Genomic DNA, 26,753 nt, shown 5'->3' on the forward strand with positions numbered 1-26,753 from the left:
AAGTTAAGTGACTTGCCCAAGGTCACACAGCAGACATGTGGCGGGGTCTGGATTAGAACCCACATCCTCTAATTTCCAGGCCCATACTCTTTTTACTAGGCCACGCTGCTTCTCTAATTAGTACATGCTCACTCTGAGCCAAACACTGTACAGATTCTTGGGAGAATACAATAGAGATAGTCGATACAATCCCCAAGCTTACGCTGTAGTGGACTAATAATAATAATAATGATAATAATGGTAGTACTTGTTAAGTGCTTACTATGTGCCATGCACTGTACCAAGCGCTGGGGTAGATTCGAGATAATCATATCCCACTTGGGGCTCACAATCTAAGTAGGAGGAAGAACAAGTATTGACTCCCCCTTCTAGACTGTGAGCCCGCTGTTGGGTGGGGACCGTCTCTATATGTTACCAACTTGTACTTCCCAAGCGCTTAGTACAGTGCTCTGCACACAGTAAGCACTCAATAAATACAATTGAATGAATGAATGACTTTCCAATTTGCAATCGAGGGAACTGAGGCATAGAGACGTTAACTGCCTTGCCCCAGGTCACACAGCAGATATGTGGCAGACCCGAGTTTCGAACCCAGATCCCCTGACCATGCTGCTTCTATCATTGTTATTATTATTATTATAGTACTTGCTACGAACTTACTAGGCGCCAAGCGCTGTACTATGCACTGGGGTCAGGCAGTCCTTGTCCCACGTCGGGCTCCTGGTTGGTCTAAGTGGAAGAAGTTTGTCCGTGTTGGAAAGCCAATGGGGAAAATGGGAAGTAGTAGTAGTATTTATAGAGTGTCCCGCTTAGTGTGGGGCAAATAATTAGGCACTTGAGAAGTACAGACTAAAGCAGTCAGCCCTGCCCTGAAGTGATGTTCTGGGCTGACTGACGAGACTGCAGTCTGCCCTGGAATGAGATGTGGGGCCCTAGCATAGCATCATTCCAAGATAATTAATGAAAGCAGAAATGTACGAGATTGTGGTTTTCCACAGGGCAAAAGTTGGTTGTCAGTTGTGACGCTTCCTTTTGGATCTCTCAGTTGGTTTGGAACTGCAGGCCCGGTTGGAGCCAAGGAGCAAACAATGAGCTATAATTAGAAGAGAGAAGGGAGAGGAGGGCCAGGCCGGGCGAAGCTGCTGGGGCCAGCCGCTTTAGCTGTTCTTTTCTAGGGATTGGTAATATTCGGTCAGGACTTTCCAGGCTTTGGGGGCCATGAAGCCATCTGGAGGGTTTTCTCCTTCCCGGGCGAGCTTCCTCATCCGCGTTCCTGAGATGAAGTCAAATTCGCTGTGCCTGTTGCAAAACAGTGACTGGGTGAGCAGAATCCGCCCAAGCGATTCTTACCACGCATCTGGCCAGCTACCTGGGGGTCGCGCTTCTGAACGTTTTCCCCATCAGCTCCCTCTAAAACCTCCCCAATCAATCAGTCAATCAATCAATCGTATTTATTGAGCGCTTACTGTGTGCAGAGCACTGTACTAAGCGCTTGGGAAGTACAAGTTGGCAACATGTAGAGACAGTCTCTCCCCAACAGTGGGCTCACAGCCTAAAAGGGGGAGACAGAGAACAAAACCAAACATACTAACAAAATAAAATAAATAGAATAGATATGTACAAGTAAAATAGAGTAATAAATATGTACAACCATAAATACATATATACAGGTGCTGTGGGGAACCGTTTAACAGATACCACAATTATTAATACGATTATTAGTACATCCACACAGACCACCACTCTTCCTACTTCCGAAGCCTTTTTCAGATCACATCCTCAACCAAGAGGTGCTATCCAATTAAGCCTTCATCTTCTCTCCCCCCTCCCTCTCCCTTCGGTGTCACTTAGGCACTTTGAACTTTACCCTTAAATTGATTTTAATGTCCGTCTCCCCCTCTAGACCGTAAACTCCTGGTGGACAGGGGACACGTCTACCGACTCTGTTGTAGCGTACTCTCCCAAGGGCTTAGGACAGTGCTCTGCCACTGATTGACTGACCGATTACACAGAGGTTTCACTTGGCGGCCAGCAAGAGCCCACCACCAGTCATCAGGAATCGGTCCCTTGGCCCCCCCAAAAACCCCCAAAACAGAGGAAAGCAAGGGTGGGCTTAGCAGGGACCCCCACCACCCTCCCACCTGGGTAATCTCACCACAGCCGGCCTTGTAGGCCCATGGCAACGGCTTTCCCAAGATGAAATAGAAGGCCAGAGGGGTTACTGCTGAAAAAGTTTTTAGACCTTTCCCACTCCCTCCTGCACTGCCTCTCTTCTTCCTTCATCTCCTTCCAGTTCTCCTCCCCGTGTCTCCTCCTGATCTTCCCATCCGTAGGGGGCCAGGTGAAATTCCAGCGCTCCGAGAGGCTCACCTGGCCTGGTCGTAGAAGGCCATGGATTTCTCCACTTTGTTGTACGCCGCCACTCGGAAGGGGATGATTTCCACCGAAGTCAGGCCGGGGGCCATGCTCAAGACCTTCCCGCCGTGGGTGGGCTCGTACAGGTCCTTCTTGGTGTCGGGATGCGGCATTCCCGCGGGGTCCCGCCCCACGATGTAGAAATTGGCTCCTGCGATCATCCGGGCCCTGCAGTGCCACTGGACCTGAGGGAAGCGAAGACACACACACGAAGCAAAGACTTTCAATCAATCGTATTTATTGAGCGTTTACTGTATGCAGAGCACTGTACTAAGCGCTTGGGAAGTACAAGTTGGCAACATATAGAGACGGTCCCTACCCAACAGTGGGCTCACAGTCTAAACCCATGGAGAGCTGGTCACGCTGAGTTGGACCAAGCAGTGTGGCATAGTGGATAGATCCCAGGCCTGGGAATCAGAAGCTCGTGGGTTCTAATCCTGGCTCCGCCACTTGTCTGCTGCGTGACCTTGGGTAAGTCACTTCCCCTCTGCCTCAGTAACCTCATCTGTAAAAGACGGAGATTGAGTGGAAGCCCAAGGTTGGAACTGTATCCGACTTGATGAAGTTACATCTACCCTAGCCTTCATTCAGTCGTACTTATTGAGCGCTTACACATAGAACAGTGCTTGGTACGTAGTAAGCGCTTAACAGGTACCTTAATTATTATTATTAGGGCCGCCCCCACATTCTGGGAATGTAGATGGAGGGGGCGAGCCAAGAGGCCAAGGGTCTGAACCACTTCTACAGAACCTGATGGTCCTTTCCGCTGAGACTGAGATTGAAGCATTAGAACAGTGTTAGAACCGTGCTTGGCACATAGTAAGCGCTTAACATTTGAACCCATGACCTCTGACTCCAAAGCCCGGGCTTTGGAGTCAGAGGTCATGGGTTCAAATCCCGGCTCCGCCACTTGCCAGCTTTGTGACTTTGGGCAAGTCACAATTTCTCTGGGCCTCAGTTCCCTCATCTGTAAAATGGGGATAATAATAATGATAGCATTTATTAAGCGCTTACTATGTGCAAAGCACTGTTCTAAGCGCTGGAGAGGTTACAAGGTGATCAGGTTGTCCTACGGGGGGCTCACAGTCTTCATCCCCGTTTTACAGATGAGGGAACTGAGGCCCAGAGAAGTGAAGTGACTTGCCCAAAGTCACACAGCTGGCAATTGGCGGAGCCGGGATTTGAACCCATGACCTCTGACACCAAAGCCCGGGCTCTTTCCACTGAGCCACGCTGCTTCTCTGTCATGAAGACTGTGAGCCCCCGGCGGGACAACTTCATCACCTTGTAACCTCCCCAGCGCTTAGAACAGTGCTTGGCACATAGTAAGCGCCTAATAAATGCTATCATTATTATTATTATTATTAACAAATACCATAATAATAATAACAACAATTGGGGTATTTGATAAGTGCTTTACTAGGTGCCAAACAGTGTTCTGCGCACTGGGGTAGATACAAGGTACTCAGGTTGGACATAGTCCCTGTCTCACAGTCTTAATCCCCATTTTACAGATGAGGTAACTGAGGCACAGAGAAGCAAAGTGACTTGCCCAAGGTCACACGGCAGACGTGTGATTAGAACCCATGTCCTCTAACTCCTGGACCCATGTTCTTTCCCCTAGGGAACACTGTTTCTTCTATGTTTGTCTCCTGATGAGAAGTCCCTGAGTCCAGACCAACCATGGCTTCTCCTTCTGAATCGTTACAAATCAGCCAGGAAGCGCATCTCGCTGGCCGCCGCAGGAGTTGAAAGTTACTATTTATTATGTCTGCTGTGTGACCTTGGGCAAATCACCCGACTCCTCTGTGCCTCGGTTCCCTCGTCTGCAAAATGGGGATTCAATACCTGCCCTTCCTCAGACTGTGAGCCCCATGTGGGGACTGGTTACCTTGTATCTGCCCCAGCGCTTTGTTCAGTGCTTGGTACGCGGTAAGCGCTTAACAAATACCACAGTTATTATGATCATGATCAGAATAGCTGGTAGGGGAGAGGGAGAATAGCCTCAAGTCAACATATAAAGCCCAAACATCAACGTTTTCAAAAAACAAACTCGACTTTGTTGATTGGCGTTAGGGAATCAATCCATCAGTGGTATTTATTCATTCAGTCATATTTACTGAGAGCTTACTGTGTACAGAGCACTCTACTAAGCACTTGGAAAGTACAATCAATCAATCAATCGTATTTATTGAGCGCTTACTGTGAGCAGAGCACTGGACTAAGCGCTTGGGAAGTACAAGTTGGCAACATATAGAGACAGTCCCTACCCAACAGTGGGCTCACAGTCTTACAATTCAGCAATAAAGAGAAACAGTCCCTGCCTACACCGGGTATTGAGGGCTGAAGCAGCGTGGCTCAGTGGAAAGAGCCCAGGCTCGGGAGTCCGAGGTCATGGGTTCAAATCCCGGCTCTGCCAGTTGTCAGCTGTATGACTTTGGGCAAGTCACTTCACTTCTCTAGGCCTCAGCTACCTCATCTGTAAAAAGGGGATTAAGACTGTGAGCCCCCCGTGGGACAACCTGATCACCTTGTATCCTCCACAGCCCTTAGAATAGTGCTTTGTACATAATAAGCACTTAAATGCTATAATTATTATTATTACATGCAGAGCACTGTACCAACCACAATAGGGTAGGCTTTATTCTATTTCCCAATCTACATTTTTCTGAATGGTATTTGTTCAGTGCTTACTACATGCCAGGCACTGTACTAAGTTCCAGGGTAGATACAAGGTAATCAGGTTGGATACAGTGCTTGCCCCACATGGGGATCACACCCTTAATCCCCATTTCACAGATGAAGTAGTTGAGGCACAGAGAAGTTGAGTGACTTAGCCAAGGTAACACACACTTCAATGTCTGGCTTCCTCAGTAGATAGCAAGCTCCTTGTGGGCAGGGTTAAGGGTTAGGAAAAGAGTTAAAGATGGGAATCGATGAAAATTCCTAAAAGATAGGAATCGATTAGGTCCATGGTTCAAACTATATATTAGATGATCCATAGATCGATAATTTACCTCGAAGCTTTGGATTTCCCCCAATTTGTTGTACCGGTTCTGAGAGCTAAAACTGTGCTTTGCACACGGTAGGCGCTCAATAAATACGATTAAATGAATGAATGAAAACGAGGGGCTTAGTTTAGGTGCCAAGATCCGCCCTTTCCTCTCCATCCACACCGCTACCCTGCTCATTCAAGCTCTCATCCTATCCCGTCTGGACTACTGCATCAGCCTTCTCTCTGATCTCCCATCCTCGTGTCTCTCCCCACTTCAATCCATACTTCATGCTGCTGCCCGGATTATCTTTGTCCAGAAACGCTCTGGGCATATTACTCCCCTCCTCAAAAATCTCCAGTGGCTACCAATCAATCTGCGCATCAGGCAGAAACTCCTCACCCTGGGCTTCAAGGCTGTCCATCCCCTCGCCCCTTCCTACCTCACCTCCCTTCTCTCCTTCTCCGGGCCACCCTGCACCCTCCGCTCCTCTGCCGCTAATCTCCTCACCGTACCTCGTTCTCGCCTGTCCCGCCGTTGACCCCTGGCCCACGTCATCCCCCGGGCCTGGAATGGCCTCCCTCTGCCCATCCTCCCAGCTAGCTCTCTTCCTCCCTTCAAGGCCCTACTGAGAGCTCACCTTCTCCAGGAGGCCTTCCCACACTGAGCCCCTTCCTTCCTCTCCCCCTCGTCCCCCTCTCCATCCCCCCATTTTACCTCCTTCCCTTCCCAACAGCACCTGTATATATGTTTGTACATATTTATTACTCTATTATTTATTTATTTTACTGGTACATATCTATTCTATTTATTTTATTTTGTTAGTATGTTTGGTTTTGTTCTCTGTCTCCCCCTTTTAGACTGTGAGCCCACTGTTGGGTAGGGACTGTCTCTATATGTTGCCAAATTGTACTTCCCAAGCGCTTAGTACAGTGCTCTGCACACAATAAGCGCTCAATAAATACGATTGATGATGATGAGGTGGAACCCGTTCCCTGTTCCTGCCCTTGGGATCCCGAGACTTGGTTTGGCTTCAAATAGAGGCCCCCGGCCTTGGAGTCCCGTGAGCTGGATCGGAGCAGGCTGGATGGCTGGGTGAGAGGCATTCTAGGTTTTCTCTTTAAACCTGAAGCAGTGACCTTCCCTGTCCTCCCTCTGGCATTAATCTTCAGAGACACGTGTGGGCTTCTCTGGTGGGTTGGATATTTTGGCCCCTATGGGAGCTAATTGCTATTGAAGGCCCATCTCCTCCAAAAGGCCTTCCCAGACTAAGCTCCACTTTCCCTCCTTTCCCACTCCCTTCTGCGTCATCCTGACTTGCTCTCTTCGCTCTTCCCTCTTGAGAAGCAGCGTGTCTCAGTGGAAAGGGCACGGGCTTTGGAGTCACAGGTCGTGGGTTCAAAACCCGGCTCCGCCACTTGTCAGCTGTGAGACTTTGGGCAAGTCACTTCACTTCTCTGTGCCTCAGTTACCTCATCTGTAAAATGGGGATTAAGACAGTGAGCCCCCCGTCCCCCACCTCCCCCTCTCCATCCCCCCCGCCTTACCTCCTTCCCTTTCCCACAACACCTGTATATATGTATATATGTTTGTACGTATTTATTACTCTATTTATTTATTTATTTTACTTGTACATATTTATTCTACTTATTACTCTATTTATTTATTTATTTTACTTGTACATATTTATTCTACTTATTTTATTTTGTTAATATGTTTTGTTTTGTTCTCTGTCTCCCCCTTCTAGACCGTGAGCCCACTGTTGGGTAGGGACCATCTCTATATGTTGCCAACTTGTACTTCCCAAGCGCTTAGTACAGTGCTTTGCACACAGTAAGTGCTCAATAAATACGATTGAATGAATGAACAACCTGATCACTTGTAACCTCCCCAGCGCTTAGAACAGTGCTTTGCACTTAATAAATGTCATCATTATTATCATTATTATCATTATTCCCCCATCCCAGCCCCACAGCACTTACGTACTTATCTGTCATTGTATTTATTTGTACTGATGTCGGTCTCCCCATTTCTAGACTGTAAGCTCATTGTGGGCAGGGAATGTCACAGTTTATTGTTGTATTGTACTTTCCCAAGCGCTTAGTACAGGGCTCTAGTGATTCTAGACTGTAAGCTCATTGTTGGGTACAGATTGTCTCTATCTGTTGCCAAACTGTACTTTCCAAGTGTTTAGTACAGTGCTCTGCACACAGTAAGCGCTCAATCAATCAATCATTTGTATTTATAAATACGATTGAATGAATGAATGAATGAATGAATGAATGGCTGAATTGGAGAAGAGTTTGGCTCAGTCTGGCCTGCAATCTGTTAGGGAAGTCCAGAGCAGGGGCCTGGGTTCTAATCCCCACTCTGCCACTTGTCTGCTGAGAGACCTTGGGCAAGTCGCTTAACTTCTCTATGCCTCAGTTACCTCATCTGTAAAATGGGGTTTAAAACTTTGAGTCCCATGCGGGACACGGACTATGTCCAACCCGATTATCTTGTATAGGTGCTTAGTGCAGTGCCTGGCATCCAGGAGGCACTTTAAAAATACCACAATTATTATTATTATTGTATTTACCCCAGCACTTAGTACAGTGCCTGGCACTTAGAAAGCACTTAAATACCATTTAAAAATAAAAGCCACTGACGTAGCCCGGGTTTTTCCGACAGTCTCATTCTGCTGCTGTCTCTATATGTTGCCAACTTGTACTTCCCAAGCGCTTAGTACAGTGCTCTGCACACAGTAAGTGCTCAATAAATACGATTGATTGATTAGAGGTCTTTCAGGCAGACAGAAAAACCAAATAAACCCAGAACCAAAAATAACAGAGAAGCAGCATGGCTCAGTGGAAAGAGCCTGGGCTTTGGAGTCAGAGGTCGTGGGTTCAAATCCTGGCTCCGCCACTTGTCAGCTGTGTGACTCTGGGCAAGTCACTTCACTTCTCTGGGCCTCAGTGACCTCATCTGTAAAATGGGGATGAAGACTGTGAGCCCCACGTGGGACAACCTGATTACCTTGTGCCTACCCCAGCGCTTAGAACAGCGCTTTGCACATAGTAAGCGCTTAACAAATACCAACATTATTATTATTATCTGGTTCGTAGTGACAAATTTCCCTATAGGTCTCAGCCCTTGAGTGGCACATTTGGGTGAAGGTGGTGATTTTTCAACAAAAAAGAAAAGAAAAATGTTTTCCATGGGGAAGCCGAGGCCCTTGGATGTGTTTGTCTTCCACTGCATTCCTTGTGCACCCAAGGGGGCTCAGAAGTCACCTCAGAGGCAGGGCGGTGCTTCATCATCATCAATCGTATTTATTGAGCGCTTACTGTGTGCAGAGCACTGTACTAAGCACTTGGGAAGTACAATTTGGCAACATTTTGAGACAGTCCCTACCCAACAGTGGGCTCACAGTCTAAAAGACTGCACTTGTGCAGTGCTTGCACAAGAGATGCTTTTTTTTCCCAGATAAGGAGTGGTGATAAGCTAAATGCCTGTGTGGAGGGGTCACAAGACGAAGCCACCCATAGTCCAGACCAAACGTCAGCAGCAAACAACCTCTCTACTTTTAATCGCGTCAACACTTACCTAATGGCCGCACCCCCCTTTAGAAAGCCAGTCCCTCAGTGGGTCTCTGAAGGACGATAATAATACCAATAAATTGTGCTATTTGCTAAGTGCTTATTAAGTGCCAAGCACTGCACTAAGCGCCAGGGTAGATGATCACAGTCCAAGTGGGAAGGAGAGCAGATATTGAATCACTATTTTACAGATGAGGTAACTGGGGCAAGGGAAGTTAAGTGACTTGCCCAAGGTCACTCAGCAGGTAAATGGGAGAACGGGGATTAGTACCGCTCCCTATGGAGTGAAATCCTCACCCCATAGATTGTAAACTCCTTGTGGGCAGGGATCATGCCTACCAACTCTGCTGTATTGTTCTTTCCCAACTGCTTAGTACAGTGCCCTGCCCAGAGTAAGCACTCGATAGATACCATTGATAGATAAATACTAGTCCATTCATTCTCCTGTAACACGGAGGAGATAATTCTTCCGGAATCCCACATTAAGGAAGCCACCCCAGCTGGGTGCGTCCACATAACTGTTTTCCCGGACATCGCGGCACATTCTGTGAGCCCACTGTTGGGTAGGGACTGTCTCTATATGTTGCCAATTTGTATTTCCCAAGCGCTTAGTACAGTGCTCTGCACATAGTAAGCGCTCAATAAATATGATTGGTGATAATGATGATCATGCCTACCAACTCTGCTGTATTGCTCTTTCCCAACTGCTTAGTACAGTGCCCTGCCCAGAGTAAGCACTCGATAGATACCACTGATAGATAAATACTAGTCCATTCATTCTCCTGTAATTCCAGATAATTCTTCTGGAATCCCACATTAAGGAAGCCACCCCAGCCGGGTGCATCCACATAACTGTTTTTCCGGACATCGCGGCACATTCTGTGAGCCCACTGTTGGGTAGGGACCATCTCTAGATGTTGCCCACTTGTACTTCCCAAGCGCTAAGTACTCTGCACACAGTAAGTGCTCAATAAATACGATTGAATGAATGAATGAATTCCTCCCAGAGAACCTGGCGGAAGGTGCGGTCGGAAGAACCACCTTATCAATCAATGGCATTTATTGAGCGCTTACTATGGGCGGAGCATGGTACTAAACGCTTGGGAGAGTATGATACAACAGAATTAGTAGACACTTTCCCTACCTTTAATGAGCTTACCATTTTGGAGACAGACACTAATATAAATAATATATATCATTTAAAGATGTGTACATATGTGCTGTGGGGTAGACAGTGGAGTGAATGGGAAAGCAGCACGGCCTAGAGGATAGAACCCGGGCCTGGGAATCAGAAGGACCTGGGTTCTAATCCTTGCTCCACCACTGGTCTGCTGTGTGATCTGGGGCAAGTCACGTCATTTCTCTGTGCCTTACACTTCACTTCTCCGTGGCAGCCCACACAGTTTGCTCCTCTGGTGCTAACCTTCTAATTGTACCTTCATCTCCTCTATCACGATGCTCATCTCCTGCCCACGCCTGCCTCTGACCTGGAACGCCGTCTCTCCTCATAGCTGATACAGACAATTACTTTTCCCGCCTTCCAAGCCATATTGAAGGCACATCTCCTCCAAGAGGCCCTCCTTTTTTCTTCTTCCACTCCCTTTCATTCATTCAATTGTATTTATTGAGCGCTTTTACTGTGTGCAGAGCACTGTACTAAGCACTCCCTTCTGGGTTGCCCTGACTTGCTCCCTTTTTCATCTCCCTTCCAGCCCCACAGCACTTACGTGCCTGTCTGTCATTTATTTATATCGATGTCTGTCTCCCTCTCTAGACTGTAAACCCATTGTGGGCAGGGAATGTGTTTGTATATCGTAATACTGTACTCTCCCAAGGGCTTAGTACAGTGTTCGGCCCACAGTAAGCGCTCAGTAAACACGATCGACTGACCAGCTTGTCCGTTGTGTGATCTTGGGCGAGTCGCTTCACTTCGCAGTGCCTCAGTTACCTCCTCTGTACAACGGGGATTAAGACTGTGAGCCCCACGGGGGACAGGAACTGTGTCATCATCAATCGTATTTATTGAGCGCTTACTGTGTGCAGAGCACTGTACAAAGCGCTTAGCACTGTACAGTGTCCAACCTGATGAGCTTGTATCTGCCCCGGCACTTAGTACGGTGCCTCGCCATAGTAAGCACTTAAAAATACCATTAAAAAAGGGCCCAAAGGTCAGAGATCCAGGTGCCTGGATGAGTTTCTAGTTTCCCGCCAGGAATTCATCCAACTTGTACTTCCCAAGCGCTCAGTCCAGTGCTCTGCACACGGTAAGCGCTCAATAAATACGATTGAATGAATGATTGAATCCAAGAGAAAGAGGGGATGGGAGAAGGGGTCGAGGGGAGGACCTCGTCTGCCCCGAGCGGGGTCGGTCTCACCTCGGTCGGGCCGGCGTAGAGCATGGGAGACGGGAAGATGGCGATGGCGGTGGAGCTGGGCTCCAGGACTCCCTCCTCCAGGACGGCCGCGTGCTGCTTCATGCGCCACTCCAGGGGCACGTCGTCGTCCTTGGTCCAACCGCCCAGCGGGTGCAGGAGGAGCACCGGGTGCTTGTAGCCGCGCTCCAACAGGCGCCGCCGCGTGTCCTGCATCAGCAGCGCGTGGCCGTTGTGGACGGGGTTGCGGAGCTGGAAGGCGAAGACCGCATCTGCAACGAGAAGGGGCAGAGCCTCCCAGGACGCGGGAAGGAACGCGCGAAATGCGGCGCGGCCTAGGGGATAGAGCAGGGCCCTGAGAGGCAGAAGGACCCGCTTCGTGACCTTGGACCAGTCACTTGCCTTCTCTGGGCCTCAGTCACCTCCTCTGTAAAATGGGGATTAAGGCTGTGAGCTCCGGGAGGGACGGGGACTGTGTCAAACCTGATTATCTTGCATCCACCCCCTCGCTTAGAACAGTGCTTGGTACCTACTCATTCAATCGTATTTATTGAGCGCTTACTGTGTGCAGAGCACCGTACTAGGCGCTTGGGAAGTACAAGTCGGCAACATATAGAGACGGTCCCTACCCAACAGTGGGCTCAGAGTCCCTAAGCACTGGGGAGGTTACAAGGTGATCAGGCCGAAGTACAAGTCGGCAACATATAGAGACGGTCCCTACCCAACAACGGGTTCACGGTCTAGAAGGGGGAGACAGACAACAATCCAAAACACGTGAACAGGCGTCAAGTCAGCAGAACAAATAGAATTAAAGCTAGACGCACATCATCATCATCATCAATCGTATTGATTGAGCGCTTATTGTGTGCAGAGCACTGTACTAAGCGCTTGGGAAGTACAAGTTGGCAACAGATAGAGACAGTCCCTACCCAACAGTGGGCTCGCAGTCTAAAAGGGGGAGACAGAGAACAAAAACAAACATACTAACAAAATAAAATAAATAGAATAGATATGTACAAGTAAAATAGAGTAACAAATATGTACAAACATATATACATATATACAGGTGCTGTGGGGAAGGGAAGGAGGTAAGATGGGGGGGTGGAGAAGGGGAGAGGGGCACATCATTAACAAAATAAATAGAATAGTAAGCATAGTAAGCACTTAAGTAATTCCATAACAACAACAACAACAACAACAACAAAAAGAAAAGTCTTCCCCAAACTGGTCACTTCCCCAAATCTGCCTCTCAAGGAGGAGGAATTGTAAAGGGGCGTGATGCCCAGTGTGGCCTTGTGGAAAGAGCTTGGTAGTTGGAGTTAGGAGACTTGGGTTATAGCCTTGGCATTGCCATTTGCCAGCAGAGTGACCTTGGGCAAATCACTTTATTTCTCTGTGCCTCTGTTTTCTCACGTGTCAAATGAGACTTCAATACCTGTTCTGTCTTTCCCTTAAACAGTGACATCCATGCGCGGGACTGTATCTAAGCTTGATTAACTGCTTAGCGCAGAGCTCTGCACATAGTAAGTACTCAGTAAATGCCACTGATTGATTAACTTGTATTTGCCATAGTGCTTGGCACCTTGTAAATAAATGTTTAGGTGCCACAGTTGTTATTAAAGCCTGCTTTCTGGATCATTCTCACTATAGCTACTTGAAACATGCTTTCTAAATAGCTTGGGAAGCTTTGGATTGCCCCTCCCTCAATTCAATAAAGGGAAGTTATAATAATAATAATAATAATAATAATAATAATAATAATAATAATTGTTGTATCTGTTAAGCTCTTAATGTGTGCCAGGCACTGTACTAAGCACTGGGGTAGATATAAGCTAATGGGGCTGGACATAGTCCCTGTTCCACTTAGGGCTCACAGTCTTAATCTTTCAGGAGTCTTTTAGACCGTGAGCCCACTGTTGGGTAGGGACTGTCTCTATATATTGCCAACTTGTACTTCCCAAGAGCTTAGTACAGTGCTCTGCACACAGTAAGCGCTCAATAAATATGATTGATCCCCATTTTACAGATGAGCAAACTGAAGCACAGACAAACCAATCAATCATATTTATTGAGTGCTTACTGTGTGCAGAGCGCTGTACTGAGTGCTTGGGAAGCACAAGCTGGCAGCATATAGAGACGGTCCCTACCCAACAGTGGGCTCACAGTCTAGAATAATAATAATAAATAAATAATGATGGCATTTGTTAAGTGTTTACTATATGTAAAGCACTGCTCTAAGCGCTGGGGCAGATACAAGGTGATCAGTTTGTCCCACGTGGGGCTCACAGTTTTAATCCCCATTTTACAGATGAGGTAACTGAGGCTCAGAGAAGTTAAATGACTCGCCCAAGGTCACACAGCAGACGTGTGGTAGAGCCGGGATTAGAACCCATAACCTCTGACTCCCAAGCCAGGGCTCTATCCACTAGGCCATGTTGCTTTCTCAATAAAATGGCAGTTCAATATTTTCATAAGCAGCAATAAATACGATTGATTGATTGATAAGCAGCCTGGCCCAATGGTTAGATAAGGCCAATCAGGAGATTCTTTCATTCATTCAATTGTATTTATTGAGCGCTTACTGTGTGCAGTGAACTGTACTAAGCGCTTGGGAAGTACAAGTTGGCAATATATAGAGACGGTCCCTACCCAACAGTGGGCTCACAGGGTTGCAATCCCACTCTGTCACTTGCCCGCAGGGTGACCCTAAGCAAATCACAACTTCTATGTGTCTTAATTTTTTCATCTGTAAAATAGGGTTTTAATTCCTATTCCTTCTCCAATTTAGACCGTGAGTCTCATGTGGGAACAGATGCTGTAGCTGATCTAATTGTATTATACCTGCCCTTGCGCTTATAGCACAGTGCTTGGCGCATAGCAAGTGCTTAACAATCAATCAATCAATGTTATTGATTGAACACCTACTGTTTGGCAAAACAGTCAGCCAATCCTATCTTTGAACACTTACTGTGTGCAGAGCACTGCACTACACGCTGGAGAGTGTACAATGAAACAATATAATAGGCACATTCCCTGCCCACAGTGAGCTTCCTTAGCACTTGGAAAAGTACAGTACAACAGAGCGCGTAGATGCAATCCTTGTCCTTGGGTAAGTCACTTAACTTCCCTGTGCCTCAGTTTCCTCATCTGTAAAATGGGGATGAAGACTGTGAGCCCCCTGTGGGACCACCTGATCACCTTGTAACCTCCCCAGTGCTTAGAACAGTGCTTTGCACATAGTAAGCGCTTAATAAATGCCATCATTAAATGCCATCATTGTCCCTAAGGAGCTTACAGTCGACAGGGGGACTTAGATATTAAAAGCGGCGTTGCTCAGTGGAAAGAGCCCGGGCTTTGGAGTCAGAGGTCAGGGGTTCAAATCCTGGCTCCGCCAATTGTCAGCTGTGTGACTTTGGGCAAGACACTTTACTTCTCTGTGCCTCAGTTACCTCATCTGCATAATGGGGATTAAGACTGCGAGCCCCCCATGGGACAACCTGATCACCTTGTAACCTCCCTAGCGCTTAGAACAGTGCTTTGCACATAGTAAGTGCTTAATAAATTTCATCTTCATTATTATTATTATTATTATTAAAATAAATTATAGATAGGGGAAATAGTAAAGTGTAAGAATACATAGATACTGTGGGATTGGGGTGAGCAATGAAGTGCTAGGGGGAACGCAGTCAAGTACATAGTAAACTAATTGTATTTATCAAGCGCTTACTGTGTGCAGAGCACTGTACTAAGTGCTTGGGAGAGTACAATATAAGAGTTGTTGACCCATTCCCTGCTCCACACTGAGCTTACAGTCTAGAGGGGGAGACAGACATTTACATAAATAAATTACAGACATGTACATAGGTTCTGTGGGGCTAAAGAAGGGGTGTAAATCCACATAAGGGTGACACAGAAGAGAGTGGGAGACGGAGAAATGAGGGCTTAATCGGGGAAGGTCTCCTGGAGGAGGTGTGCTTTTAATAAGGCTTTGAAGGTGGGGAGAGCGATGGTCTGTCGGTTATGAAGAGGGAGGGCGTTCCAGGCCAGAGGCAGGACGTGGGTGGTCTGATAGATGAAATCGAGGTACAGTGAGTAGGTTGGAATTAGAGCAGTGAAGCATGTGGGCTGTGTTGTAGTAGAAGTGAGGTGAACAATAAATAATTATGGTATTTGTTAAGCGCTTACTATGTGCCAAGCACTGTTCTAAGCCCTGGGGTAAACACAAGGTAATCAGGATGTCCCACTTGGGGCTCACAGTCTTAATTCCCATTTTACAGATGGAGTAGCTGAGGCGCAGAGAAGTTAAGCGGCTTACCCAAGGTCACACAGCAGACAAGCAGCAGACTCGGGAGCAGAACCCGCGTCCTCTGAATCCCAAGCCCGAGTCCTTGCGGCTAGGCTGCGGGTGGAGGGCGAGATGATTGAGTGCTTTAAAGCCAATAGTAAGGAATTTCTCTTTGATGCGGAGTTAGCTGGGCAACCACTGGAGGTTCTTGAGGTGAGGGAGATGTGGAATGAATGTTTTTTTAGAAAAATGATCCAGGCAGCAGAGTGAAGTATGGAGCGGAGTGGGAAGACACAGGAGGCAGGGAGGTCAGCGAGGAAGCTGATACACCCTCTCCCCGTCCTCCCCCTCTCCATCCCCCCCGCCTTACCTCCTTCCCTTCCCCACAGCACCTGTATATATGTTTGTCCGTATTTATTACTCTATTTATTTATTTATTTTACTTGTACATATTTATTCCATTTATTTTATGCTGTTAATATGTTTTGTTTTGTTCTCTATCTCCCCCTTCTAGACTGTGAGCCCACTGTTGGGTAGGGACCATCTCTAAATGTACTTCCCAAGCGCTTAGTACAGTGCGCTGCACAAAGTAAGCGCTCGAATACGATTGAATGAATGAATGCAGTAAACAAGGCAAGACAGGATAAGTGTTTGGATCAACATGGTCATTGCAGAGGGAAGGGTTGACATGGGAAATAAAGGGCTTAGTCTGGGAAAGCCTCTCGGAGGAGATGTGGGTTTTTAAAATTTTTATTATTATTACTATTAAAAAAAATTAAGCAAGGTTTTAAGAAGCTCTTAGAACAGTGCTTTGCACATAGTAAGCGCTTAATAAATGCCATTATTATTATCAAGAAGAAAGGCCTTGGCTGGGGAGATGGAACCGGTTGGAACAGGTGAATTCATTCATTCAATCGTATTTATTGAGCGCTTACCGTGTCCAGAGCACTGTACTAAGCGCTTGGGAAGTACAAGTCGGCAACATATTGAGACGGTCCCTACCCAACAGCGGGCTCACAGTCTAGAAGGGGGAGACAGACAACAAGGGGAATTTGTATTGAAAAAATGTCAGCCTTGGTCCTGTCTTCAAACCATCCACTCCTAACCCATTAATTCCCACTGGGTCACTAGAATAATAATAATAATAATGATAACGATAGCATTTATTAAGCGCTTATTATGTGCAAAGCACTGCTCCAAGCGCTGGAGCGGTTACAAGGTGATCAGGTTGTCCCACGGCGGGCTCACAGTCCTAATCCCGACCTTACGGAATAAATACCCACCGGCATTCATTTCTTTAAACTTCTGTTTGAGCTCCAGAGGCGTTAGGCGGTAAAGATCCAAGCCGTCATTCCATCTGATCCTCTCCAGCACATGCAGGTCTCCCCCGACTAGCCAGTCTCCACTTGCCAGGACCATCTTGGAAGAAAGGAAGGGGTGTTGTCAGGGAAAGGCGGCTGAATGCAAGAATCCCAGTGATCTATGCTGCAGGCAAAGCCCATTATTTTCTAATGTCCCCAGTTGGGTCCCGAAAAGCTGCAGATGATGGTATCTGTTAAGCGCTTCATATGTGTCAAGCACTGTTCCAAGCACTGGGGTACATATAAGCTGATAATAATAATAATAATGATAGCATTTATTAAGCACTTACTATGTGCAAAGCACTGTTCTAAGTGCTGGGGAGGTTACAAGGTGATCAGGTTGTCCCACGGGGGGCTCCCAGTCCCCATTTTCCAGATGAGGTAACTGAGGCCCAGAGAAGTGACTTGCCCAAAGTCACACAGCTGACAATTTCGGAGTCGGGATTTGAACCCATGACCTCTGACTCCAAAGCCCGGGCTCTTTCCACTGAGCCACGCTGCTTCTGATCACATTGGATGCAGTTCCTGTCCCACATGGGGCCCACGGTCTTCATCCCCATTTTACAAATGAGGTAACTGAGGCACAGAGAAGTTAAGCGACTTGCCCAAGGTCATACAGCAGACAAGTGGTGGAGCCAGGATTAGGACCCAGGTCTTTCTGACATCCATTGAAGCAAAAGAGAATCTGGAGAGAATCATATGGGGATGTATGATTCTCATTCTCATGATTCTCATGATGTATCATACGGAGAAGCAGCGTGGCTGGAGAAGCAACGTGGCTCAGTGGAAAGAGCCCGGGCTTTGGAGTCAGAGGTCATGGGTTCAAATCCCGGCTCTGCCAATTGTCAGCTGTGTGACTTTGGGCAAGTCACTTAACTTCTCTGGGCCTCAGTGACCTCATCTGTAAAATGGGGATTAAAATTGTGAGCCCCACACATGGGACAACCTGATCACTTTGTATCCTCCCCAGTGCTTAGAACAGTGCTTTGCACATAGTAAGCACTTAACAAATACCAAAATTATTATTATTATTATTATTATGTATTTTCTGCATTTCTCTTGTTGGAATTTCACTGATCCAAGCAATGTCTTAAGAATATCTCTCCCCAAAAGATACTCTGGATAATAATAATAATAATAATAATAATGGTATTTGTTAAGCGCTTACTATGTGCAAAGCACTGTTCTAAGCGCTGGGAGGGGATACAAGATGATCAGGTTGTTCCACTTGGGGCCCACAGTCATCATCCCCATTTTACAGATGAGGTAACTGAGGCTCTGAGAAGTTAAGTGACTTGCCCAAGGTCACACAGCAGACATGTGGCAGAGCAGGGATTCAAACCCATGACCTCTGACTCCAAAGCCCGGGTTCTTTCCACTGAGCTACACTGCTCCTCCAGATGCGGAAGCAGTGTGTCCTAGTGGTAAGAGCCCGGGCCTGGGAACCAGAGGACCTGGGTTCTAATCGCAGCTCCACTACCACTCGTCTGCTGGGCAAGTTGCTTGATTTCTCTGGGCCTCAATTCCCTCATCTGCAAAATGGGAATTCAACACCTGTCCTCCCCTCCTACTTAGACTGTGAACCCCATGTGGGACCTGATCATTTTGTATCTACCCCAGTGCTTAGTACGTACCTTAGTACCCCGGTAATATGTGCCTGGCACATAGCACTTAACAAAGATCATTATTATTAGTAATAATATCATTATGCCACAAAGAAAGTAATGTTCTAAGAATGTGAAAGAATAGAGCAAGATTTCCACTAAACCATCACCTTCCCCCTCCTCTCTTACCCCCGGCGTACCCCCCCAAACTCCCCCCCACCACACCTACCCACTTTTCAACTAAATCTTTCCACCCCAGTCCCTGCTCCCGTATCCCATGGTGAGGTGATGCAGGGAAGAGAGGAAGTCTATCTTGATCCACTGGACTTCTCAAACTGGACAATGGGATTCTTTGGAGAAGCAGCGTGGCTCAGTGGAAAGAGCACAGGCTTGGGAGTCGGAGGCCATGAGTTCTAATCCCGGCTCTGCCAATTGTCAGCTGTGTGACTTTGGGCAAGTAACTTCTCTGGGCCTCAGTTCCCTCATCTGTAAAATGGGGATTAAGATTGTGAACCCCACATGGGACAACCTGATCACCTTGCATCCCCCCAGCGCTTAGAATAGTGCTTTGCACATAGTAAGCACTTAAATACCATCATCATTATTATTATTTGGGCAAAATTGGCCTAAAATTTCCCTGCATCGCATGGTCCAATGGGCATCGCATCCCCCTCCCTTAGTTGTGCAACATTTGGACTGGATGGAGCCCCAACCCAAAGAGAGGTCATTCAGGGACACCCCTCTGGGACACCAGGTTCAATGCAGGGCAGCTTGTAATAACAATGATAGCTATTATTAATAATAATAGTGATATTTGTTAGGTACTTACTATGTGCCCAGCACTGGAATAATTTTATTTTTTTAATGGTATTTGGTAATAATAATAATGGTATTTGTTAAGCGCTTACTATGTGCCAAGCACTGTTCTAAGCACTAGGGGGGATATAAGGTGATCAGGTTGTCCCACATGGGGCTCACTGTCTTAATCCCCATTTTACAGATAAGGTAACTGAGGCCCAACGAAGTGAAGTGACTTGCCCAAAGTCACACAGCTGACAAGTGGTGGAGCCGGGATTAGAACTCATGGCCTCTGACTCCCAAGCCCGTGCTCTTTTCACTGGGCCACGTTGCTTCATCACAGTAAGTTAAGCACTTACTGTGTGCCAGGCACTGTACTAAATGCTAGGGTAGAGGCAAGATTATCAAGTTGGATACAGTCCCTGTCCCCCGTGGGGCTCACAGACTAGGAGGGAGGGTTACACCTGGACACTAGTGCTGAGAGACCAAAGCATCCCAAACGGGCCGGTTGAATTTTTAATTTTAGATCCTCCTACATGATAACTGAAATCAGCTCAGATTTCCTTAGCCAAAGTGAATCCTCTGTGGAAAAAGATCTAAGCACTGCGGGCACCTTGAAAATGTCTTAATGCTTTCTGTGGTTGGTTTTATCAGTGGGTCCTACCTGGGATTCCCTCCTGTTGGAAAGACCCTGAATTATATTTCCTGCCCTCTGGGAACGGGGAGGAAGGCCCGAAAGCCCGGCCAAAGGCGGATCTGTGGAGGCCTGCCTGGCACTACCCCTGCCCCAATCAAGCAGTGACCTCTCAGGCTCCAACGAAAGGAGTAATTGCCCTCCCTCACTGGCCCCGGGCTCCCTGCCCAGCTCAAATCCAGGTATCTTTTGGTAGAAAAAAAAAACAAGACCGTGTGTCATCATAATTTCAAGGAAATAAGGCTTTGTTCTTCTCAAACCAGTGAGCTTGTGAGTTAATGTGGGCGTGTGTTCCCGAATGCTTGTTCATAAGCTTTCCCAGAAATAATGTTTGCAGATTTCAATGCCATCACCGTAGAAATGCAGCACTTTCTCCTTTGAACTATGGGATCTAGACCTTGGCTTTGGTGGTAGATAAGAGCAGTAGCATGGCCTAGTAGAGAGAGCACAGGACTGGTAATCAGGAGACCTGGCTCTGCCACTTGCCTGATGTGTGACCTTAAGTCACTTGACTTCACTGTGCCTCAGTATCCTCTATAAATGGAGATTAAATACCTGTTCTGCCTCCCCCTAGACTGTGAGTCCTATGTGGGACGGGAACTTTGTCTGACCTTGATTATCTTGTATCTAACCCAGGGCTTAGTTCAGTTCAGTTCTGGGCACGTAGTAAGTGCTGAACAAATACTGTTGTTATTATTGTTATTATTATTAACATGGGAGTGAGGTGGGGGTGGATATGGGCTTGGTAATCTATCTGGGGAATCATTCTCTTTTCAGAATTTCTGGGCTGATCTGAGGGAGAAAGGGAAGAGGGAAAGGAGAGAGGGAGGAACAGAGGGAGGGAAGAAAGGGAAGAAGGAAAGAAGAAAGGAAAAGAGGAAGGGAAGGAGAGAGGGAGGAAGGAAGGATGAGAAGAAGGAAAGCAGAGAGAGGAAGAAAGGAAGGGAGGAAGGGAGGAAGGAAGGATGGAAGGAAGGAAGGAAGGAAGGAAAGAAGGAAGGAAGGAAGGAAGGAAGGAAGGAAGGAAGGAAGGAAGGAAGGAAGGAAGGAAAGCAGAGAGGGAGAATGGAAGAGAAGAAGGAAAGAAGATAGGGAAGGAAGCAGGGAGGGAGGAATGGATGAAGGGAGGGATGGAGGAAGAAAAGGAAGGAGATAATCAATCAATCAATCAATCAATCGTATTTATTGAGCGCTTACTATGTGCAGAGCACTGTACTAAGCGCTTGGGAAGTACAGATTGGCATCACATAGAGACAGTCCCTACCCAACAGTGGGCTCACAGTCTAAAAGATAACATGTTCTTTTGGGCAGGAAGTCACTCCCCTCCCACTGAGTGGAAGTCCACCATACAGCAGACTGGTGAGGTGGATGGCAGGCTCAGGTCAGGGCCATCCCAGCTGATTGACTGGGAATACAGTGGAGAAAGAGGAGCCTAACAGCTTCCCACACTGCCCTTTTTCCTGCCCTGCCCTGAGACCACTCTCCACAGCCAGCCCTCCCCTTTCACTGGCTCCATCTCCGAAGAGCTGAGGAAAGACCTGGACTTGCCCAGGCCCCCGGACTTACTTTGATGTGAGGGTGCTTCTCACAGGTAGTCCCCCAAACCTGGGCACAGCGCTCTTCCTTTCTGTGTTCAAAGAACTCGGGGTCTCGGAGGATGGCAACTTTCCGCCCATTGTACTCCAGGGCGAACTCGGAGGCCCCCGCCAGCCGCTTTCTGTCTTCCTTGGAGACCGGCAGCACGATGGGGATGGACAGGTTAATCACGCCATCTGTAGGAAGAGGGGGTGCCACATTAGTTGGTGGCCTGATTGGAAGGGTGGAAAAAGGTGAACCAAGCAGGGAGAGCCGGGAGGGGGTGTGGGCTGGCAGAGGAATATGAATAGGCCAGGATGGACACCACTCAATTTCAGGGTGTTGGCCAAGTGAGTCAGGGGGCCAAGGCTTGAAAGTTGGGGGTACACCCCCTCCGGACCCCCAACCCAGTGGCACCAACCACATCCACTTCCTTCCCCCTCAGCAGCTGTCTAGTTTTGACTGGCATCATGTGTCTGGGGTGGTGCCAGAGCACAGCGAAGGGCACAGCTGCCCCAGGGCTCCTTCCACAATGCCATTCTAAAACCACACAGTTCATTGATTCTGGCACTTTAGAGCAGCAGTGTGGCAAGTGGAAAGATCCTGGGCCTGAGAATCAGGGGATCACGGTTCCAATCCTGGCCCTGCCACTTGCCTACTTTGTGACTTTAGGCAAGTCACTTAATTTCTCTGTACCTCAGTTTCCTCATCTGCAAAATGCCTCTTCTCCCTCTCTCTCCTATTGCGAGCCCCACGTGGGACAGGGAATGTGTCCAACCTGTTCATCTTGTACCTGTTCCAGCATTCAGTACGGTGCTTGGCACATACCAAATACCATAATTACTATTACTAAAATGGGAATTCAAAACCTGTTCTTCCTCCTTCCTAGAATGAAAGTCCCATATAGGACAAGGACTGTGACTGGCAGGATGCAGCGTGTGGCTGCATCGTGAAGCAGCCATCGAGAAGCAGCGTGGCTCAGTGGAAAAGAGCATGGGCTTTGGAGTCAGAGGTTGTGGGTTCAAATCCCAGCTCCACCCATTGTCAGCTGTGTGACTTTGGGCAAGTCACCTCACTTCCTTCATCTGTAAAATGGGGATGAAGACCGTGAGCCCCCCGTGGGACAACCTGATCACCTTGTAACCTCCCCAGCGCTTAGAACAGTCCTTTGCACATAGTAAGCGCTTAATAAATGCCATCATTATTATTATTCACTCATTCAATCGTATTTATTGAGCACTTACTGTGTGCAGAGCACTGTACTAAGCTCTTGGGAAGTACACGTTGGCAACATATTATTATTATCTTGCAGCTACCCCTGGGAACGGCACATCCTGAGCACTGAACGAATACTACCATTATTATTGGCTTTATCCCAACAGTCCAAATGCATCTCCCAAAGCAGAGACCCAAGAAAAAAAAATCACCCTATATCAAGCATCATCATCAGTGGTATTTATCGAGTGCTTACTGTGTGCAGAGCTTGTGCAAAACAACACAGATGGTATTCACATTTCCTGCCCACAGGAGCTTATATCTTGCCCTTTTCTCTAGTTTCTTTCCCCACCCCAGCCACGTGTCAAGCTTTTTTTTTCTTCCGAGGAAGATTTGGATTGTCAATTTTCTAGATCTGATTCTGACTGGGGAGGGAGGGGAAAACTGAATCCTTCAGTGACACCCTTTTCCTCAGAGTGGGCGCTTGGGGCCGTAAACAGCTATTTGGTGGGTGAGGCCAGGAGCGCAGTTTAATCTTTCTCCCTCCTCTGATGGGTCCGTAGCCCAGGGGTTGCCCCACTGCTTCGAAGGCGGATTGGGGAGGTAGCATCGGACGGGGTCACGTGTCACGCTGGCCATCCCGCCCAAGTCAGTCTACAGATGACACGATGCTGGCCCGGCTCCGAGCAACGGACCTAAAGTTGCCCAGAAAGCCAGTGGTCGAACCGGTTGGCGAGCGTCCTAGTCCACCTGCCTTCTCTGCTGACTTTGGTTTGGCAGAGGCTCATAATAGTGATTTCCATCTACCTGCACTGTGGTCAGGGAGAGTTCTGCCCACTACCCACCTCCTCCATCTCAGGCTCCTGGTAGCCAAGGGCAGGTGGTGGTCGTGGTCCCCTGCTAAAGCAGCTTTCACTCCCCTATCCCCATTCTGCTCCCAGGCCCAGGGCCCAGAATCAATCGTATTTATTGAGCGCTTACTGTGTGCAGGGCACTGTACTAAGCGCTTGGGAAGTACAAGTTGGCAACATATAGAGACAGTCCCTACCCAATAGTGGGCTCACAATCTAAAAGGGGGAGACAGAGAACAAAACCAAACATACTAACAAAATAAAATAAATAGAATAGATATGTACAAGTAAAATAAATAAATAAATAAATAGAGTAATAAATGCGTACGAACATATATACATATATAGAGGTGCTGTGGGGAAGGGAAGGAGGTAAGATGGGGGGGATGGAGAGGGGGACGAGGGGGAGAGGAAGGAAGGGGCTCAGTCTGGGAAGGCCTCCTGGACAAAGACAATCCAGGCAGCAGCATGAAGTATGGATTGAAGTGGGGAGAGACACGAGGATGGGAGATCAGAGGCACCAGAATCCCCTGGGGCTCCCGTGGTGCCTTACCCCTGCATGGCTCCCCATAATAATAATAATAATAATAATAATAATAATAATAATAATAATAATAATAACGGCATTTATTAAGTGCTTACTATGTGCAAAGCACTGTTCTAAGCACTGGAGAGGTTACAAGGTGATCCGGTTGTCCCACGGGGGGCTCACAGTCTTAACCCCCATTTTACAGATGAGGGAACTGAGGCCCAGAGAAGTGAAGTGACTTGCCTAAAGTCACACGGCTGACAATTGGCAGAGCCGGGATTTGAACCCATGACCTCCGACTCCAAAGCCCTTGCTCTTTCCACTGAGCCACGCTGCTTGCCATCATCCTCAGGGAGGGCCAGCTGAGAAGTCTGGGGCCACGTTCAAAGGGCCAGCAGGCAGGTAGACAGGAAGAAGGGTGAGCAAGCAGGCAGGTATGTGGGCAGGCTTTTCCTGCGCTTCAGGGAGGCGTCAGCCTGGGCCCACTCCGCCGGGAGCCCTAGAAGTAAGCAGCCACCCCCTTCGTCCCACCCGTGGGCTCTGCTAAGCCCAAAGCAGGGGACCCGCCACATGCCTTCCACGAGGGCAGAGTCACACCTCAATTCCGACTTGGGCCACTTGGCCGAGTAATAATAATAAATAAATAATGATGGCATTTGTTAAGTGCTTACTATGTGCAAAGCACTGTTCTAAGCTGGGGGGGGATACAAGGTGATCAGGTTGTCCCACGTGGGGCTCACAGTCTTAATCCTCACTTGACAGATGAGGTAACTGAGGCTCAGAGAAGTTACGTGACTTGCCCAAGGTCACACAGCAGACATGCGGCAGAGCCGGGATTCGAACCCATGACCTCTGGCTCCAAAGCCCGGGCTCTTTCCACTGAGCCACGCTGCTTCTCAACATAAACCTTCTGGAGAAGACTAGCTCAAATTTTCCCCAACCCTGCTCCAGGCCAGGCAGGGCCTTGGTCGTCCGTGGGTGGTTGAGGAAGGGGAAAGCTGCTGGCCTTTTTCATTTTTGAAATTTGGTGGTGCTAGATTGTAGGCTCCTCAAAGGCAGGGATCTCGTCCACTGACTTTTTAGTTTATTCTCCCAAGTGCTTAAACGCTTGAGTGCAGGGATCATGTCTACCAACTCTACCGCGCTGTGCTCTCCCAAGAGCCCAATGGAGAGCTCGGAACACATAAATATCATTTTTGACTGACTGCTCAGTACAGTGCTCTGCACCCAGCAAGAGCTCAATAAATACCACTGATTGATTGAGGACTATTCCCTGAAGCTGGAGAGGTGGAGAGGAGCCAGTGTGATCCTTGCAGAGGCAAAATGAAGGGAAAACCCAATACGGTAATAATAATAATATCGATTGTGGTATTTCTTAAGTGCTTACTGTGGGCAAACCACTCTGCTAAGCGCTGGGGCAGATTCATGATAATAATAATAATAATAATAATGGCATTTATTAAGTGCTTACTATGTGCAAAGCACTGTTCTAAGCGCTGGGGAGTTTACAAGGTGATCGGGTTGTCCCACGTGGGGCTCACAGTCTTAATCCCCATTTTACAGATGAGGGAACTGAGGCGCAGAGAAGTTAAGTGACCTGCCCAAAGTCACACAGCTGACAAGTGGCGGAGGCGGGATGTGAACCCATGACCTCTGACTCCAAAGCCCGTGCTGTTTCCACTGAGCCACGCTGCTTCCCCAATAATCAGGTTGGACGCAGTCCCTGTCCCAAATGGGACTCACAGTTTAAGTAGGAGGGAGGGCAGATATTGATTCCCCATTTTACGGTTAAGGAAACTGAAGTACAAAGCAATTAAGTGACTTGCCCAAGGCCCCACATAAGGCAAGGAATGGAGCAGAGCCTAGAACCCAGCTCCTCGGACCAATAGGCCGGTGCTCTTGCCACTAAACAACATTGTTTCTAACGGGAGCCTGGAAATGTTCCTTCAGGGATTTCTCCTCAAATGTGAAATATCCTGAACGCCGGACAAAAATGGCATCCTGTCCTTCAGTAGAACCGATGGAAAATTTCAGACACTTGGAATTCGTGTCTGGGGTAGGGTTCTGAAAGCAAACTCTTCAGTCACTGCCCATTTTCATGTAACAAAAGCTCTACAAAATTTAAGAGTGCCCTAAAGAATCTGAAGGATCGAGAGAGCAAGGTACTAGCGGCCAATTAAAAAGCGAGACCTAACACAATGTCTGAAGACTGTGCCAAGGTGAACTTATAAATTCTGAGTTCAGTACTGCACTTGGTAATAAACCACTTAATATTTTAGTGGTTTTATTTTAGTAAAAAAAAAAAAAACCAAAGGAATGATTTGAGTCAAATTAACCTTATCATCTAGGTGAGGAAAGGAGCTGAACAAATCAGGAAATTCAGGTGGTGTGGGCCCTAATTTTTTTTTTCATCCTTCAATGCCCCCAAAAATGCTATCCAGTGATGGATTTCAGGGAAAAAGCCTGTCTCTCTCTTTCGC

The 26,753-nt window shown here is 47.6% G+C and overlaps 1 protein-coding gene across 2 annotated transcripts in view; it reads right to left on the minus strand.

Moving 5' to 3' along the window:
• Positions 1-647: 647 nt before the first annotated feature.
• PAPSS2 (3'-phosphoadenosine 5'-phosphosulfate synthase 2) overlaps positions 648-26,753 on the minus strand; it is a 101,116-nt gene continuing 75,010 nt past the window's right edge. For both annotated transcript variants that reach the window (XM_038744100.1, XM_038744098.1), the window contains 5 exons: positions 21,670-21,875; positions 16,930-17,065; positions 11,365-11,633; positions 2,371-2,600; positions 648-1,299 (listed from right to left, as the gene is read on the minus strand). In XM_038744100.1, coding sequence (XP_038600028.1) covers positions 1,158-1,299; positions 2,371-2,600; positions 11,365-11,633; positions 16,930-17,065; positions 21,670-21,875 — 983 coding nt within the window. In that variant the 3' untranslated portion in view covers positions 648-1,157. The remainder of the gene's footprint in view (positions 1,300-2,370; positions 2,601-11,364; positions 11,634-16,929; positions 17,066-21,669; positions 21,876-26,753) is intronic.

Source organism: Tachyglossus aculeatus, chromosome 3, assembly GCF_015852505.1.
Source record: "Tachyglossus aculeatus isolate mTacAcu1 chromosome 3, mTacAcu1.pri, whole genome shotgun sequence".
NCBI lineage: Eukaryota > Metazoa > Chordata > Mammalia > Monotremata > Tachyglossidae > Tachyglossus > Tachyglossus aculeatus.